Source organism: Pollicipes pollicipes, unplaced genomic scaffold, assembly GCF_011947565.3.
Source record: "Pollicipes pollicipes isolate AB1234 unplaced genomic scaffold, Ppol_2.1 Scaffold_4002;HRSCAF=4701_pilon_pilon_pilon, whole genome shotgun sequence".
Taxonomy (NCBI): Eukaryota; Metazoa; Arthropoda; class Thecostraca; order Pollicipedomorpha; family Pollicipedidae; genus Pollicipes; species Pollicipes pollicipes.
The window spans coordinates 2,487,769-2,502,696 of NW_023596420.1; the positions used below are offsets into that span (position 1 = coordinate 2,487,769).

Sequence of the window (14,928 nt, forward strand, 5' to 3'; positions counted from 1 at the left end):
CTGATGCAAGCATCAGATGGGATGAAATAAGCTAACTTTTAGCTGGTGGCATATTTTCAAGTGGAAAAGGCTACTCAAGGCATGACGATAACACTGTTAAGTAACCACGCTCCTCAATGCATCATTGTTTGACAACGTCATCGTGCCTTGCACAACTTGATTTAGAGCCAGTGGACGACCGTTACATCTGGATATCGCGCTGACGAACGGCAGCTGTGAACAACTCAACAATTATATTTGTATTGGCCTTCATGGCCGCGTGACAATTGGAAATGACAGGATTTGAATGACTATTATGGCATCATGAGTGCATGGGTAAGCTTTAAATAGTTCCCTCGAAATAGCCCGCACATCCTCGCGTGCGTGTAGTTCAGAAACTGGAGGGGTTTAGATCGTAAGGACAGGACTGCAAATTGCAACGCACGATCTTCCAAATGGCTATCTCAGTTCCAAACCTCATACAAATGTGAAACACTCCCTTTAATCGAAGCGAGACAGAAATAACGCAGCAGGTTCACATATGAACAGAGTAGCGTGTGCGCCCACAACCGATGGCGGGTGAAGAAGAAAAAGTGCGACTCATTACAAACATCAGAATTCACAGTTTCCATCGGTGGCGCACTCGCACGGACGCAAATGCTAAGATCTTGCTTGCGCAGTCACGAAAATTACGAAAACGCTAAGTTGCGCTGCTGCATCCTGCTGCGCTGCGAACATGTCCAGCATAGAGTCTACACGGAACCACGTAACGTGACACGTTTTTGGTGCGCTGCGAATACGCCTCTCACCTTTTTGTAAGCGTACGACTGTCGCCGTCGTTCAGTGGCTTACAACTAGTTTTTGGCTCGGTCGAGAATTGCCGTCCCGTAACCACGCAGGCAGGCCGGCATGCCGCTGTATAGCCGGAACAGTGAAATGCCGGACAGTCGGGACGCGTTGTACCGTGCAGTCGGGACGTGTTGTGCCGTGTAATCGGGACGTGTTGTGCTGTGCAGTCGGGACATGTGCTGTGTAATCGGGACGTGTTGTGCTGTGCAGTCGAGACGTGTTGTACTGTGCAGTCGGGACGTGTTGTGTTGTGTAAGCGGGACGTGTTGTGCTATGCAGTCGGGACATGTTGTACTGTGCAGTCGGGACGTATTGTACTGTGCAGTCGGGACGTGTTGTGTTGTGTAAGCGGGACGTGTTGTGCTGTGCAGTCGGCACTGTTGTGCTGTGCAGTCGGGACGTGTTGTACTGTGTAATCGGGACGTGTTGTGCTGCGGAGTCGGGACGTGTTGTGCTGTGGAGTCGGGACGTGTTGTGCTGTGCAGCCGGGACGTGTTGTGCTGTGCAAAGGGGCCTGGTCGCACCATGCGGCGAGGGCAGTTTTGAGCCGCACAGCTGGCCCGTTGCTGCGCTCGGTTGTGTAGCCGGCTGGGTGCCTTGAGCGCTGACGGGGGCCGTGCTGCAGGTGGAGCGGGGCCTGATCCCGCGTATCTGCTACCGGCTCTTCGACAAGATGGAGAGCTCGTGTGACGTCCGCTATCGCACCGAGGTCAGCTACTTGGAGATCTACAACGAACAGGTGCGTGACCCGCCTGGCGCCGCGACTGCTGCGACGCCGACAGGGCGGCGGCGGCGGCGAAATACGCCGATCGTCCGAGGCGGTCGGGTCTGCGGGCCACTGCCGCTGCTTGTGACAATGGTGGCGCGCTACCTGGGAGGGGTGGCGCGGGTGATGTTGCGGAGCCGTGCCGCCAGGCATCGCCCTGGCTGGAGCCGACAGGTGCCGACGTTTACCGTTCTCTGCGGGCCGGTGCAGTGTCGTCGGGTGGGCGGGCAGAGCCGTCGCGCGTGGCAGCGAACGGCGCTCCGTTCTGCGCGGTACGGACGTGACTGAGCGGCGCCTTGTTGTCCGTCTGATTGCGCTGACTGCGGTGCGCAGGTGAAGGACCTGCTGCAGGACCAGCAGAGCCACTCGCTGCGCGTGCGCGAGCACCCGCAGACGGGGCCGTATGTAGAGGAGCTCTCCCGACATCTGGTCTCCTCTTACGTCGACATATCGGTAAGCGGGCGCCGATCCTCGTCCTGCGCCGGCGATTAAGTGGCACTTCATCCGCATGACCCCCTGCAGTCGCGCCCTGTCATGGCGCGGTTACCTGCCCCTGAGACTGCATGGGTGCGGCGACAAGGTAGCGACCGAGCGCTACATGCTGACGCGCTCAGTGTGCTCTGCCTGCTGTCTAGGCTACCACGGCTGGCGGCCCCGCTGGCTGCTACGTTGTCGGCGCATGACTCGGGACTGTTCTGAGCTGCCCTGTAGAGTGCAAGGTACCCCACAGCTTCCAGCACCATGGCTGGGGCGGGTGCCGATATAAAGGGTGCCAATAATGTTTTGGTTAACGCGTCTGCGTTAACCGCCGCACGTCTGGAAAACCAGAGGTACAGGGTTCGATTCTCCGCGGTGCCCGCCCTTTTTACCAGGGTGAGAGACGGGCGGTGCCATGTAGCCTCAGCAGCTGAGTGCGTCGTTTTGTCCCAATGACGACTGGGACGGTTGGGCTCGTTTGGGCTGCCCGCAGATGCACAGGGAGGGGCCTGGGATGGGACGGGATGGGATGGGTTGGACCACCCTGCCGGTCGCAGTCTGGCCGGACGTGGCTGCGTCCGGCGGCGCGCTGCAGCCGCCAGCGCCGCGCTCTGTTGCTTGTCGGCGGGGTGTATTTGTGTTGCCGGCTCCTGTCCTGACTGCTCCTCATGTGCAGCCACTGTCAGCCATGTCCCCACGACCCCGCTGTGTGCTTCAGGCGCAGAGTCTGCCGGCCCGTAGGAGCGGATGAGGTCGGTTGACCTGGGTGGTGCGGGCACGACTGTCGTGAGCTGACCTCGTCTGACGTGATCTGTTTGATGTAACCTGACCCGACCGGACAGTCCTGGCGGGGCAAGCGAACTGATGACGGAGGGCGGCACTTACGGCACCACAACCAGATCAGATGCGAATGGCGCGAGCTGGCTCGACCTGACCTGAGTTGACCTGACCTGAGCTGACCTGATTTGACACCGGTTGCCCGGCCGGCAGGAGCTGATGGAGCGGGGCAATACGCACCGGACCACGGCGAGCACGGGCATGAACGACACCAGCTCGCGGAGTCATGCCATCTTCACAATCACATTCACGCAGGCTGCCCTGGTCGAGGGCCTGCCAAGCGAGAAGACGTCCAAGATTCACCTGGTCGACCTTGCTGGCAGGTGGGCCTGGTGGCAGGGTCCGAAAGTGTGGACGGTGGAGCCCCGTGTGCTCCTGGGATGGGTCAGGACCGGGTCCACTAACAACGTGTGGTGGGGTCCGCGCCGCACATTTTGGTGGCCTTGTATTCAGTTGTCGTGGTTTTTGCTCGCTGATATGCGGTTGGTAACCACGCTACTTTGTTTGAACATTGTCTCATCGTGGTGCGACTTATCGAGATAAGTGGCCCAAAACAGCTGGCATACTGGCCGTTTCCTTTTTATAGACCGCTGTTCTATCTCTGGTTGTATTCGTTCACTAATAGACAGCTGCAAGGCGTGCCGTTTTGTTTGGACTTGCGCTGTCATGTTGAGACTGATCCAAGTAACCGACAAAAAAACCCGGCTGTCACATGCACAATTTTCCCGTTTTGTTTTTATCCCCGCTTTACTCTTTCTTGTATGTGTTCGGCACCAGCTGTTCATCGCTACCAACCGAGTCCTGACTGGGAAGCCCCCGCGCGAAGTGCTTGAAGTACATGTCACCTCCAGACGTGTAAGCACATTGCCGAATAAATAAGCCGATTCCGCCGATCGATTGGCGCGAATACGCTGTGTCATGCCGCGATCGATGGTGTCACAATATATCGGTCACTGGGATCTTGGTCCGCTGAAATCAACGACATGCAAAGAGTTACACCATGACCTACAAATGATGACATGTCTCAAATATGACAAATGTGGCATGGCTGATCACATTAACCTCGTGCTCTTTGTTGGAGATGTTCGCCCCCCCCCCCCCCTCCCGCCCTCTCCCTGGAGCCCGGTATCCATCCTGTCGGGCGAGCCCCCTGACTATGTCACCTACTTGCCATGACCGTACTGGCACTTCTGCTCGTGTACGTCTGACCGTGCCGACACTGCTGCCCGTGTGCCTCTGACCGTGCCGACACTGCTGCTTGTGTGCCTCTGACCGTGCCGACGCGGCTGCTTGTGTACCTCTGACCGTGCCGAATTGGCTGCTCGCGTACCTCTGACCGTGCCGACGCGGCTGCTCGTGTACCTTCTGACCGTGCCGACACTGCTGCCCGTGTGCCTCTGTCCGTGCCGACACTGCTACTTGTGTACCTCTGACCGTGCCGACGCGGCTGCTTGTGTACCTCTGACCGTGCCGAATTGGCTGCTCGCGTACCTCTGACCGTGCCGACGCGGCTGCTCGTGTACCTCTGACCGTGCCGACACTGCTGCCCGTGTGCCTCTGACCGTGCCGACACTGCTGCTTGTGTACCTCTGACCGTGCCGACTTGGCTGCTCGTGTACCTCTGACCGTGCCGACGCGGCTGCTTATGTACCTCTGACTGTGCCGACGTGGCTGCTTGTGACCTCTGACCGTGCAGACTTGCTGCTCGTGTACCTCTGACCGTGCCCTTGCTGTTCTTATACCTCTGACGTGCCGACTCCGCCCCCCCTCTGACCCCCCCCCCCCCCCCCTGGACCCCCCCCCGCTGCTCGTGTACCTCGCCGTGGCTGCTTCTTTACCTCTGACCGTGCCGACTTGGCTACTCGTGTAGCTCTGACGTGCCGACTTGGCTGCTCGTGTGCCTCTAACCGTGCCGACTTGGCTGCTTGTGTACCTCTGACGTGCCGACCTGCTGCTCGTGTTACCTCTGACCGTGCCGGCTTGCTGCTCGTGTACCTCTGACCGTGCCGACTTGGCTACCGTGTAGCTCTGACCGTGCCGACTTTGGCTGCTCGTGTGCCTCTGGACCGTGCCGACTTGGCTGCTCGTATACCTCTGACCGTGCCGACTTGGCTGCTCGTGTGCCTCTGACCGTGGCCGACTTGGTTGCTCGTGTGCCTCTGACCGTGCCGACTTGCTGCTCGTGTACTTCTGACCGTGCCGACACTGCTGCTCGTGTACCTCTGACCGTGCTGTCACCACCGGCAGTGAGCGCGCCAAGGCGACGGGCGCCACGGGCTCCCGGCTGCGCGAGGGCGCGCACATTAACAAGTCGCTGGTGACGCTGGGCTCTGTGATATCGGCGCTAGCGGAGGCGGGCGTGCGGCCCGGCCGACCGCATCCGTTCGTGCCCTACCGCGACTCGACGCTTACCTGGCTGCTCAAGGACAGCCTGGGGGGCAACGCCAAGACGGTGATGATTGCAGGTGTGCGGACGCTGTGGGTGGGGTCGGGGGGAGGAGTGGGCTGAGGTCTGGTCGACCCAGCACACGGTGCGGGCTGCAGCATCTGGCATGTGGCCGTGTTTGGGATCCGGGGGAGAGAGAGACAGTGGGCGGAGGCCCTGTCAGCCCAGCACGCGGTGCGGGCTGCTGCATCTGGCATGTAGCCGTGCCGGTATGACCGCAAACAGGAGGGGCCGCGATCGCATGCTCTGGACGGTCTCGCGTGCTGGGCTGCTGGGCGGCCCGGGTATGGTCGCCGCCGCATTCGGTCGTGAGCAGTGGCTCGCTCCCAGAACGATTTCACCGGTTATCCGCATCGCTTTCGGGCCGTGTGGATAGACGTACAGTGATGTGCGTGGAGAATGCTAGAGACACAATACAAATGATGCCAGGTTTCAGTCTGCCTGGCACCCTGCGCCCTAGGGTCGGTCCCGTGGGTTATTTCGCAACGTTCCGTTACATTAAAGAGACATCTGGTAAAGAAATTAAATTTCAATGGGTGCGCGCGAGATGTAGAGGCGTACCGAGGACGAGCTGAGCAGCTGCCTCAGCGTCGCGGCAGCGGCGCCCCGGCGCGTGCGCCACGGCCGGGCGGCTGACTGGGTGCCCCTCCCCCCGGCGGCAGCCATCTCGCCGGCGGACGTCAACTACGGCGAGACGCTGAGCACGCTGCGCTACGCACACCGCGCCAAGTCGATCGTCAATAAGCCGACCGTCAACGAGGACAAGAGCGTGCAGCTGATCCGCGCGCTGAGGGAGGAGATCGCTCGGCTGCGCGCGCTTATCGAGGGCGCTGGCGAGGTGAGGACACGCCTGCGCAGGTCCGACCGAGGCTGGTGGGGTCGTGGGGAGGCGGAGGCGGAGGCCGTGGCGGGGATGGGAGCGGGTCCGGTTGTAAGAGGACGGGATGGTAGTTAGAACCATTTGGTTGTGAGATGAAGTGCGATGAACTGGTCGGCATATCTGCCACCACACTGTGTATGTGCATGGATAGTTGAGCTTGCATAATGGCTACACATGATGTTAATACCACCAGATTAGGCTATTTGCAATTCGTTACCTTTTAAGGAAATGCTAGCAGATTTTGAACCGCCGCCTTTTGTGCCAGGGATACCCACACCACCGACGATAAGCCGGGTGTGTGAGGCCCATGTCCTGACCCTTGCCATGGCTGTGAGCAGGTACCTCTGTTGATGCCTTCAGGAATGTTGGCCTGACTGTGATGTAATTTTAAGCCCATGAGTTCCAAGCTGTAAAAGGCTCGTTACCATATCATCCCCGGGATGTCGGCGTCGTCTCAAAGGTATGTGATGCAAGCACATCGCAGGTGCACTGTGTTCGACGCGTTGTACGCCATTGGCCGCAGTTAGCCGCCAGTGGATCACAAAAAGGTGGCGTTTACTTGATATGGGTGTTGATCTTTGTAAGTATTTACCGTTGGTAATTTCGAATATCCTTAGAAGTCAAGATCGCAAGTCTTAATGATCAACTGTAGTGAAATTCACTTCATGTTTTTGTGGTGGCTCTGGTAGCTTTGTTCTGCGCCCACTAAAGAACACTTGGTGCTTAAGGTACCTCTGTGTCTAGTAAGTTTTGTTTATTTCATTAAAGGTGGGGAGAGGGGGAGGGGGGAGGACTCGTTGTCGCGGGATTAATTTAAAGAGGCGTCCCAACAATAACATCAGAGCTTATAGTGGATGGGTTGAATTGCGGCCAGTACATGCGAAGTCCGGCGTGCTTTCGTACCAAGTCAATCCTGGCGTGGCACCGCTTCGAGTGCGCGGCATCCATCGCCGGCTGACAGGGGCGAAGTTCACCCCCTGGACTTCGCCGGTGCGATAGGCAGGGGTGCGATGTGGCGCGGCGCTATCATGGAACTTCAGGATCGACCGACGCCCTACAGATGGCACTGCGGGCACATACCGCCGTGTGCGCACCGACTGCTTCATGAGCTCGGAAGGAGCCCCGTCGGGTCTGTGTGACGCCCGCTGGTTACCATGTGAAGATCAGGGCTCGGTTGTAGCAGTTACTCAGATGGGCGCAGGCCTTTTGTAGATACAGTGATCATTACGGCGTAGGTAGTGATCAATCGAACGTAATCAGCTTGCCATGGGCCAGGTATTTAATACCAGGCCACGTTCTTATTAGATGTTCAACGAATACTCAAAGATAAGGTAAGATATTTAAGTCTGTAAGCCTGCCCCCAGTCGTACTGTTCAAGAGTTATGTAGGCAAATAAAAACTGTGGGTATCTGCCTTAGTGCTTGTGGAGAGGGAGGGAGGGAGGGAAGGAGGGAAGGAGGGAAAGAGGGAAGAAGGGAAGGAGGGAAGGAGGGAAGGGGAAGGAGGGAGGGAGGGAGGCAATACATCCGCTGGGTATCGGACAGGTTTTGCTTTTCCACGAAGAGAGGCATCTAAATAGTTTTTTAGCCGAAGGAAGCCCAACTCTCGACTCAGCCCTTTTGTATAAGATAAGTTCGGAAATTTTACCATTGATTTCTTCTGTGATTACGAAAAAGGATGATGTGGAAGAATTATGCACGGTATATATGTATAAGTGAATATCGCTCCTAGAAAGGTCTTTGCATTTTCTGCAAGGGTGCGAGATCAAAAGTTATCAAATACCACGGCGAGGAATGATATAAATATAAATAATATCTGCGCACTGCAAGGACCTTATATATTCAACTTTAACTTTACTTGCTTGAAAGTAGCATTCCTCCATCTTAAGCCATCGGGAATATTAGATGGAGTAATGTATATGCTGAAAGGCAAATCCACAATATCGGACTACTAATAGAGTTCAGGTGGGGACAATTGGATAAAAGCTATCCTATGACTGCTTTCTCGCAGTCATTGCATTGTGCAGCCATCGAACTGTAAACGATTAGGCTATCCATGCAATAACGTATGACAAGGAAGCATCCATTTAACATTACGTTTTTATAACAGCGTGGGACATAGAGACAGACCATGGGCTGTACACTGTAACACGATGATAAACATGTCAGCCATTGCCTGCTGCTGTCGGTTGCTGCCTGTGCCTGTGGTATGCCATTCGCAGGGCCCCTGCTGACCTAGCTCCGCGTCAGCCCCAGACAGCGTGTCCTGCAGCCGACGCCTGACCTGGTGCCGTGCCTCCCTGCTCCCTGTGCTTGGTACGGTAGCCGGCAGCTGACTGCGGTCCGCGCCGCTCCCCGGCAGTCGTCAGCTCTAGACAGTGTGTCCTGCAGCCGACGCCTGACCTGGTGCCGTGCCTCCCCGCTCCCTGTGCTTGGTACGGTAGCCGGCAGCTGACTGTGGTCCGCGCCGCTCCCCGGCAGTCGTCGGCCCCAGACAGTGTGCCCTGCAGCCGGCGCCTGACCTGGTGCCGTGTCTCCCTGCTCCCTGTGCTTGGTACGGTAGCCGGCAGCTGACTGCGGTCCGCGCCGCTCCCCGGCAGTTGTCAGCTCTAGACAGTGTGTCCTGCGGCCGGCGCCTGACCTGGTGCCGTGCCTCCCCGCTCCCTGTGCTTGGTACGGTAGCCGGCAGCTGACTGCGGTCCGCGCCGCTCCCCGGCAGTTGTCAGCTCTAGACAGTGTGTCCTGCGGCCGGCGCCTGACCTGGTGCCGTGCCTCCCTGCTCCCTGTGCTTGGTACGGTAGCCGGCAGCTGACTGCGGTCCGCCGCTCTCCGGCAGTCGCCGCGCGCCCTGGAGCTGATCCAGGAGAAGGAGGCGCGCGCTGACGAGATGACCAACCAGTGGATGGCGGCCTGGGGCGAGACGCAGAAGATATTGCAGGAGCAGAAGACGCTGGGCCTGCGGAAATCGGGCGGTGAGGCTCCCCGTCCGTCCCTCCCCGGCGTATCGGCCGGCGAGCGGTCCCTCCGCCCCGGCCGCCCCGGCCGCCGCCAGGGTGGCCATCACGGCCGGTACTCGGCCAGGCCCGGCCGCCCCGGCCGCCCCGGCCGCCGCCAGGGTGGCCATCACGGCCGGTACCCGGCCAGGCCCGGCCCGATCTGCGCCGAAGACGAATGGCGCTCATGGTGCTCGGCGCCGATGTTAATGCGGCGCCGTCTTTCACGCGGTAATGCCCCGAAGCTGGCCAGCTCTCCGTTGCCAAATCCTCCCGGTCCGGGGCTTTGCGCGCACTGTATGGGGGAGGGAGGGGGGGGGGGGGGGGCGGGCGACGGTTCCAGTTCCAGTGACGGGGTCGACCCGACCCGACTCGACCCGATCCCATGCGAGCGCACTTGGCTTGGTCTGGCCCGACCTGACTTGATACGACCTGAAGTGACTTGAGTGTGCCTGGTGTGACCCGACCCTAGCCAGCCGAGGGCTGATGCTGGCGCGGTGTTTCAGTGGGAGTCGTGCTCGACTCGGATCGACCTCACTTGATCGGCATCGACGACGACCTCACCAGCACTGGCATCACGCTCTACCAGCTCAAGGTGACAAACTCACATCAAAATAAGGATCGTAATTATCATCGCCACGTGCTCTGATCTGGGACACGATAATGTAGATAAAAACAAAACAATAGAACGAGGAGACCACTGGCCAGAGTAATCGGCGAAGAAACTACTGCTGAAATCCAATCACCTACCCCCAGCTAACTTAAGCTGCCCTTTTCAAGCCGAACGCGTCGGTGTAAAGGTCTGACTTTCCGTCGTTAGTCGGTCGGCCGGGCTCCCTCCCCCGATACAGACGGCGACGGAAACTTACTGAGCGAAGCGACCAGTTACCATGAAATGGTCTTTGGTGGTGGGAAGCTGGTCTGCGACCAACGATGATGCTGATGCCTGTGCTGTAGAGAAGATTGTGTAAGTGACTTGCTATATGAGTGAACGGCTCCGTTGCTCTGCTGGTGTTGTGGTATTGTCGTATGAGGTGTCGCATGCCTGCTACAGTGTGTCAACAGATGCGCTGTTGGCTGTGGGGTCGTTGTATCACATCCTGGTGAGTGTTGAGACTTGTCATACATAATGTTCACTTTGTATGTTAACAGTGGCTTTTCGCGGAGCCAAATGAATGGGAGCATTGCGACCCTTTTGCATTCATCCTCTCTGTGAGAGCTGCGTGGGAGGCTTGTGATGCGCTGCAAGTGTGTAAAGTGATTCCGGGACCGTTCGAGTCTGATTTCGCCCGTGATTGTCCTAGGTTCCGTCGTATTTCACGTCGCGGCGGCCAGCATGTGGCTGTATGTAGACGGCATCAGGCCGGTCACCGGCGCCGGCAGGGCGGGCCGCCGCGCCGGGCTGCGCCGGCTCACTCATGCCACGGCACGAGGCTCCCGGGGCGTCGGATGCTCGGCAGACGGCAGAGGGCAGGAAGGCCACTGCCGAGGGCAGAAGCGTCCGCATTTTCCCCGGTTTCGTCTGGTGGCCGGCATAAAGAGTAGGCTATCTTCAGTGCGGGAAACATCAGGCGGTGCAAACGCAGCGGTAGAAGTAACAGCTGTCGCGTCACTGACTTCTTGCCAGTTTGTGTCCGTCGCTTGGCTGCTGCCGTCTGACCATCCGCCGTTCGGCTGCTGCCGTCTGACCGTCTGCCGTCCGGCCGCTGCCGTCTGTCCATCCGCCGCCCGGCTGCTGCCGTCTGACCGTCTGCCGTCCGGCTGCTGCCGTCTGCCCATCCGCTACCCGGCTGCTGCCGTCTGACCGTCCGCCGTCCGGCTGCTGCCGTCTGTCCATCCGCCACCCGGCTGCTGCCGTCTGACCGTCCGCCGTCCGGCTGCTGCCGTCTGTCCATCCGCCACCCGGCTGCTGCCGTCTGATCGTCCGCCGTTCGGCTGCTGCTGTCTGACCGTCCGCCGCCCGGCTGCTGCCGTCTGACCGTCTGCCGTCCGGCTGCTGCCGTCGCGCCGTGTGGTTTGGGCGGCGACTGAACGGACCGGACCTGGGCGTGACCCGGAGCTCCCCCCGCCCCGAGACGGCGGCGGTCCATCAGGCGATGGGACGCGGCCGGACCCGGCGGTGGCGGCGGCGGCGGCGCAGCTCCGAACCCGGCCTGTTGTGCCCTGACCTTCGTCGCCATGCGTGGTGCTAGGACGCTGCCGTGGTCACCACGGTGGGGGATGGGCGACGCCGCAATATGGACTGGTGCCGCCCGGCCCATCAGCCGTCCCAGCGCCGGTCGATGCCCCGCCGTTCCGCTCGGCGCCAGCCCGATCGCCGTGGAATAGTTTGGAAGTGAAACCGAGGTGCGACGAATCCCCGACCATAAATACGGCAACATGCCCAGGACAGGCACGAAGCCAGGCACTCATGCCTTTATTGGGATATGCAGTGCATGGGCTGCCATTTGCTTTCCATTACGTTCTTTCCCGATTACCATCCATTAGATATGTCCCGAGGTTCCCTTGTCTGCTCATTTCAAGCCGTCTAGAGCGCTGTGGAACCTGAGCCGAATGGGTCGAGTTGGATCGCGTTGTGCGCCGTACCGTCGGTCGATAACATTCATAATATGCTGCACCGGGCCCTTTGAACCGAGTGCCGTTTGTGCTAGCACGCCCCGGGGCCTGAACTGTTGCGGTCGCTCTGATTATCAGTCAGAACGAATCGCTCGGATAAGGTGTTCAACTCGCCTGCGGCAATCAGAGGCTCGCCGTCGGCTAACATTCAAACGTAGAATCTGCTGGCTACTGGGCGCTGGATGGAGCGACTTGTCTTTACACCGGCGCCTCGCATCAGCCCACCAAACTTCTGCGAGCCTCGCCAGGCACAGAACTTTAATTGAAATCTCTGGGGCACGCGAGGGACACCGGCGCGGCGCAGTGGCTCCCTTGGGCTGCGTCGATATTCGACGAGGACGTGTTCGCCGTCGTGGTTTCAGCGGTGATGTTGGCTTGTTGCATCTCCACGGCTGAGACAGGAGGACTTAGGTGGCTTTGTCGAGCCGTCCTGACATTCTGTAAGGTGGCTTGGCCACTCTGGAAATTGTGTTTGTATTTGTTCCACCTAATGCGGCATTTTATAGCTTGTTGTTATGCTGGTTTATATTTACCTGGGTGTGCAAGTCTGGGTTTTTTTAATGAGATAGGAAGATGACAAGCACTGGAAAGTAACTGGACTCCTTTCAGAAACTGGGAATGCTTTGTAAGATTCCGCTCGGAACCAACGAACCGTTGGGAAAGTAAAACACAAAAGCGCTGGGTGTGTGACTCATGAATTATTCTTTGACATGTTGCGGCCCGTCCGTGACCCCCTGTACCCGCCGTCCTCGGTGACCTATCTGCGACTTCTCTGTGCCAAATCTATCTCTGCCTGTCTGACCTCTGCGGACCGGGCATTACCTGGCCAACTCCTCTGTGACCGTCTCCGCCCACGCTGTGCTCCGTGTCTATCGCGACCGTATCCGCCTCCAATGCCAGTACAGGCCGTGTCTATCCCGGCCGTGTCCGCCTCCGATGCCTCGGCAGGCCGTATCTATCCCGGCCGTGTCCGCCTCCGATGCCTCGACAGGCCGTGTCTATCCCGGCCGTGTCCGCCTCCGGTGCCTCGACAGGCCGTGTCTATCCCGGCCGTGTCCGCCTCCGATGCCTCGGCAGGCCGTGTCTATCTCGGCTGTATCCGCCTCCGATGCCTCGACAGGCCGTGTCTATCCCGGCCGTGTCCGCCTCCGATGCCTCGACAGGCCGTGTCTATCCCGGCCGTGTCCGCCTCCGATGCCTCGGCAGGCCGTGTCTATCCCGGCCGTGTCCGCCTCCGATGCCTCGGCAGGCCGTGTCTATCCCGGCCGTGTCCGCCTCCGATGCCTCGACAGGCCGTGTCTATCCTGGCCGTGTCCGCCTCCGATGCCTCGGCAGGCCGTGTCTATCCGGGCCGTGTCCGCCTCCGATGCCTCGACAGGCCGTGTCTATCCTGGCCGTGTCCGCCTCCGATGCCTCGACAGGCCGTGTCTATCCTGGCCGTGTCCGCCTCCGATGCCTCGACAGGCCGTCTGCACCTGACGATGGCCGTCCGTGACCGGCCGCGTGCTTCTGTGGCCGTTGCAGTCTGAGCGCACGACCCTGGGCGCAGCGCCGGACAGCGACATCGTGCTGGAGGGCGGCGGCATCGCGGCCCGCCATTGCGTCATCACGCTCACCGAAGCGGGCGGCGAGCTGCACGTGGTGGGCGACGCCGTGTGCAGCGTCGACCAGACGGACGTGGAGCGGTGCCACCGGCTCACGCAGGGTAAGCACGGCACGGACTGGCCCTCCCCCTCGCCTCTGTGGGAGGAAAACTGACCTCTGTCCACCCGCTCATGCAGGGTAGACATGGCTGACTCCCCCGCCTCGAAGTATTGGCGGTAGACATAATGTAGCACTCCCCTCTGAAGTTCGTATTGTTGCACTAATGTCGTGGAACTCTCCTCCGCAGGAGCAATGCTGACCTCTGTCCACCGGCTCACGCAGGGTACAGACGGCTGTCTACCCCTCACCCCTCCCTCCTCCCTCACGGCATTGGCCACTGTTTGCCCTCCCCCACAGGTCAGAGATACTGACCGCTGGACCTACCATCGCTATAGTGCCGGACACGGCATTGGCCACCGTTTGCCTTCCCCCACAGGTCAGAGATACTGACCGCTGGACCTACCATCGCTATAGTGCCGGACACGGCATTGGCCACCGTTTGCCTTCCCCCACAGGTCAGAGATACTGACCGCTGGGCCTACCATCGCTATCAAGATAAGCCTTGCCGATCTATAATCAGATTAGGGCACGGACACCTGCCTGCCCCGAAAGCCAGCATGTCGTCTTCCCGCACGCTCACACAACCATGGCTTTTGAGAATTGAAAAAGATGCGGTTGTCACAGCCAGCGTAGTGTTGGTAAGACGACGAATGGGCTCAAGCGGCTCAGTGAGCATCTGGCAATGGCAGCGGCTCAGCGAGCATCTGACAATGCCAGCGGCTCAGTAAGCATCTGGCAATGGCAGCGGCTCAGTGAGCATCTGACAATGCCTGCGGCTCAGTGAGCATCTGACAATGTCAGCGGCTCAGTGAGCATCTGACAATGCCGGCGACTCAGTGAGCATCTGGCAATGGCAGCGGCTCAGTGAGCATCTGACAGTGGCAGCGGCTCAGTGAGCATCTGGCAACTGCAGCGGCTCAGTGAGCATCTGACAGTGGCAGCGGCTCAGTGAGCATCTGGCAATGGCTGCGCGAGCCGCTCTGTCAGTCGGCCGTCTTTGACTGGGGCCGCGGCCGCTGCTGGACGCGCATACCAGCCGCTGATCTGGCCCGGCTGGCCCGGGGTGTCCTCCGCCGGCGGCCCAGCCCGGCTGGCCCGGGGTGTCCTCCGCCGGCGAGCCAGCCCGGCTGGCCCGGGGTGTCCTCCGCCGGCGACCCAGCCCGGCTGGCCGGGGTGTCCGCCGGCGGCCCAGCCCGGCTGACCTGCGGTGTCCTCCGCCGGCGACCCAGTCCGGCTAGCCCGGGGTGTCCTCCGCTGGCGAACCAGCCGCGGTGTCATGCGGAATGGCGGTTGCGTCACAGAGACGGAGCCGGTACAAATGTACGGTGGCAAACCAAGCATTAAACTGCTATAAACTGGGTTAGTCTTAATATCAGCAGAGC

General features: G+C 59.7%; 1 protein-coding gene across 1 annotated transcript in view; it reads left to right on the forward strand.

Annotated features, from left to right (window-relative positions):
- The window catches only part of LOC119094084 (kinesin-like protein Klp98A), a gene marked incomplete at its 3' end in the record, with an annotated part of 119,607 nt that overhangs the window by 93,952 nt on the left and 10,727 nt on the right, over positions 1-14,928 (forward strand). The window contains exons 6-13 of the mRNA XM_037217161.1: positions 1,454-1,567; positions 1,928-2,047; positions 3,062-3,231; positions 5,156-5,373; positions 6,017-6,192; positions 9,070-9,205; positions 9,733-9,821; positions 13,367-13,547. Of these exons, the coding sequence (XP_037073056.1) occupies positions 1,454-1,567; positions 1,928-2,047; positions 3,062-3,231; positions 5,156-5,373; positions 6,017-6,192; positions 9,070-9,205; positions 9,733-9,821; positions 13,367-13,547 (1,204 nt within the window). The remainder of the gene's footprint in view (positions 1-1,453; positions 1,568-1,927; positions 2,048-3,061; positions 3,232-5,155; positions 5,374-6,016; positions 6,193-9,069; positions 9,206-9,732; positions 9,822-13,366; positions 13,548-14,928) is intronic.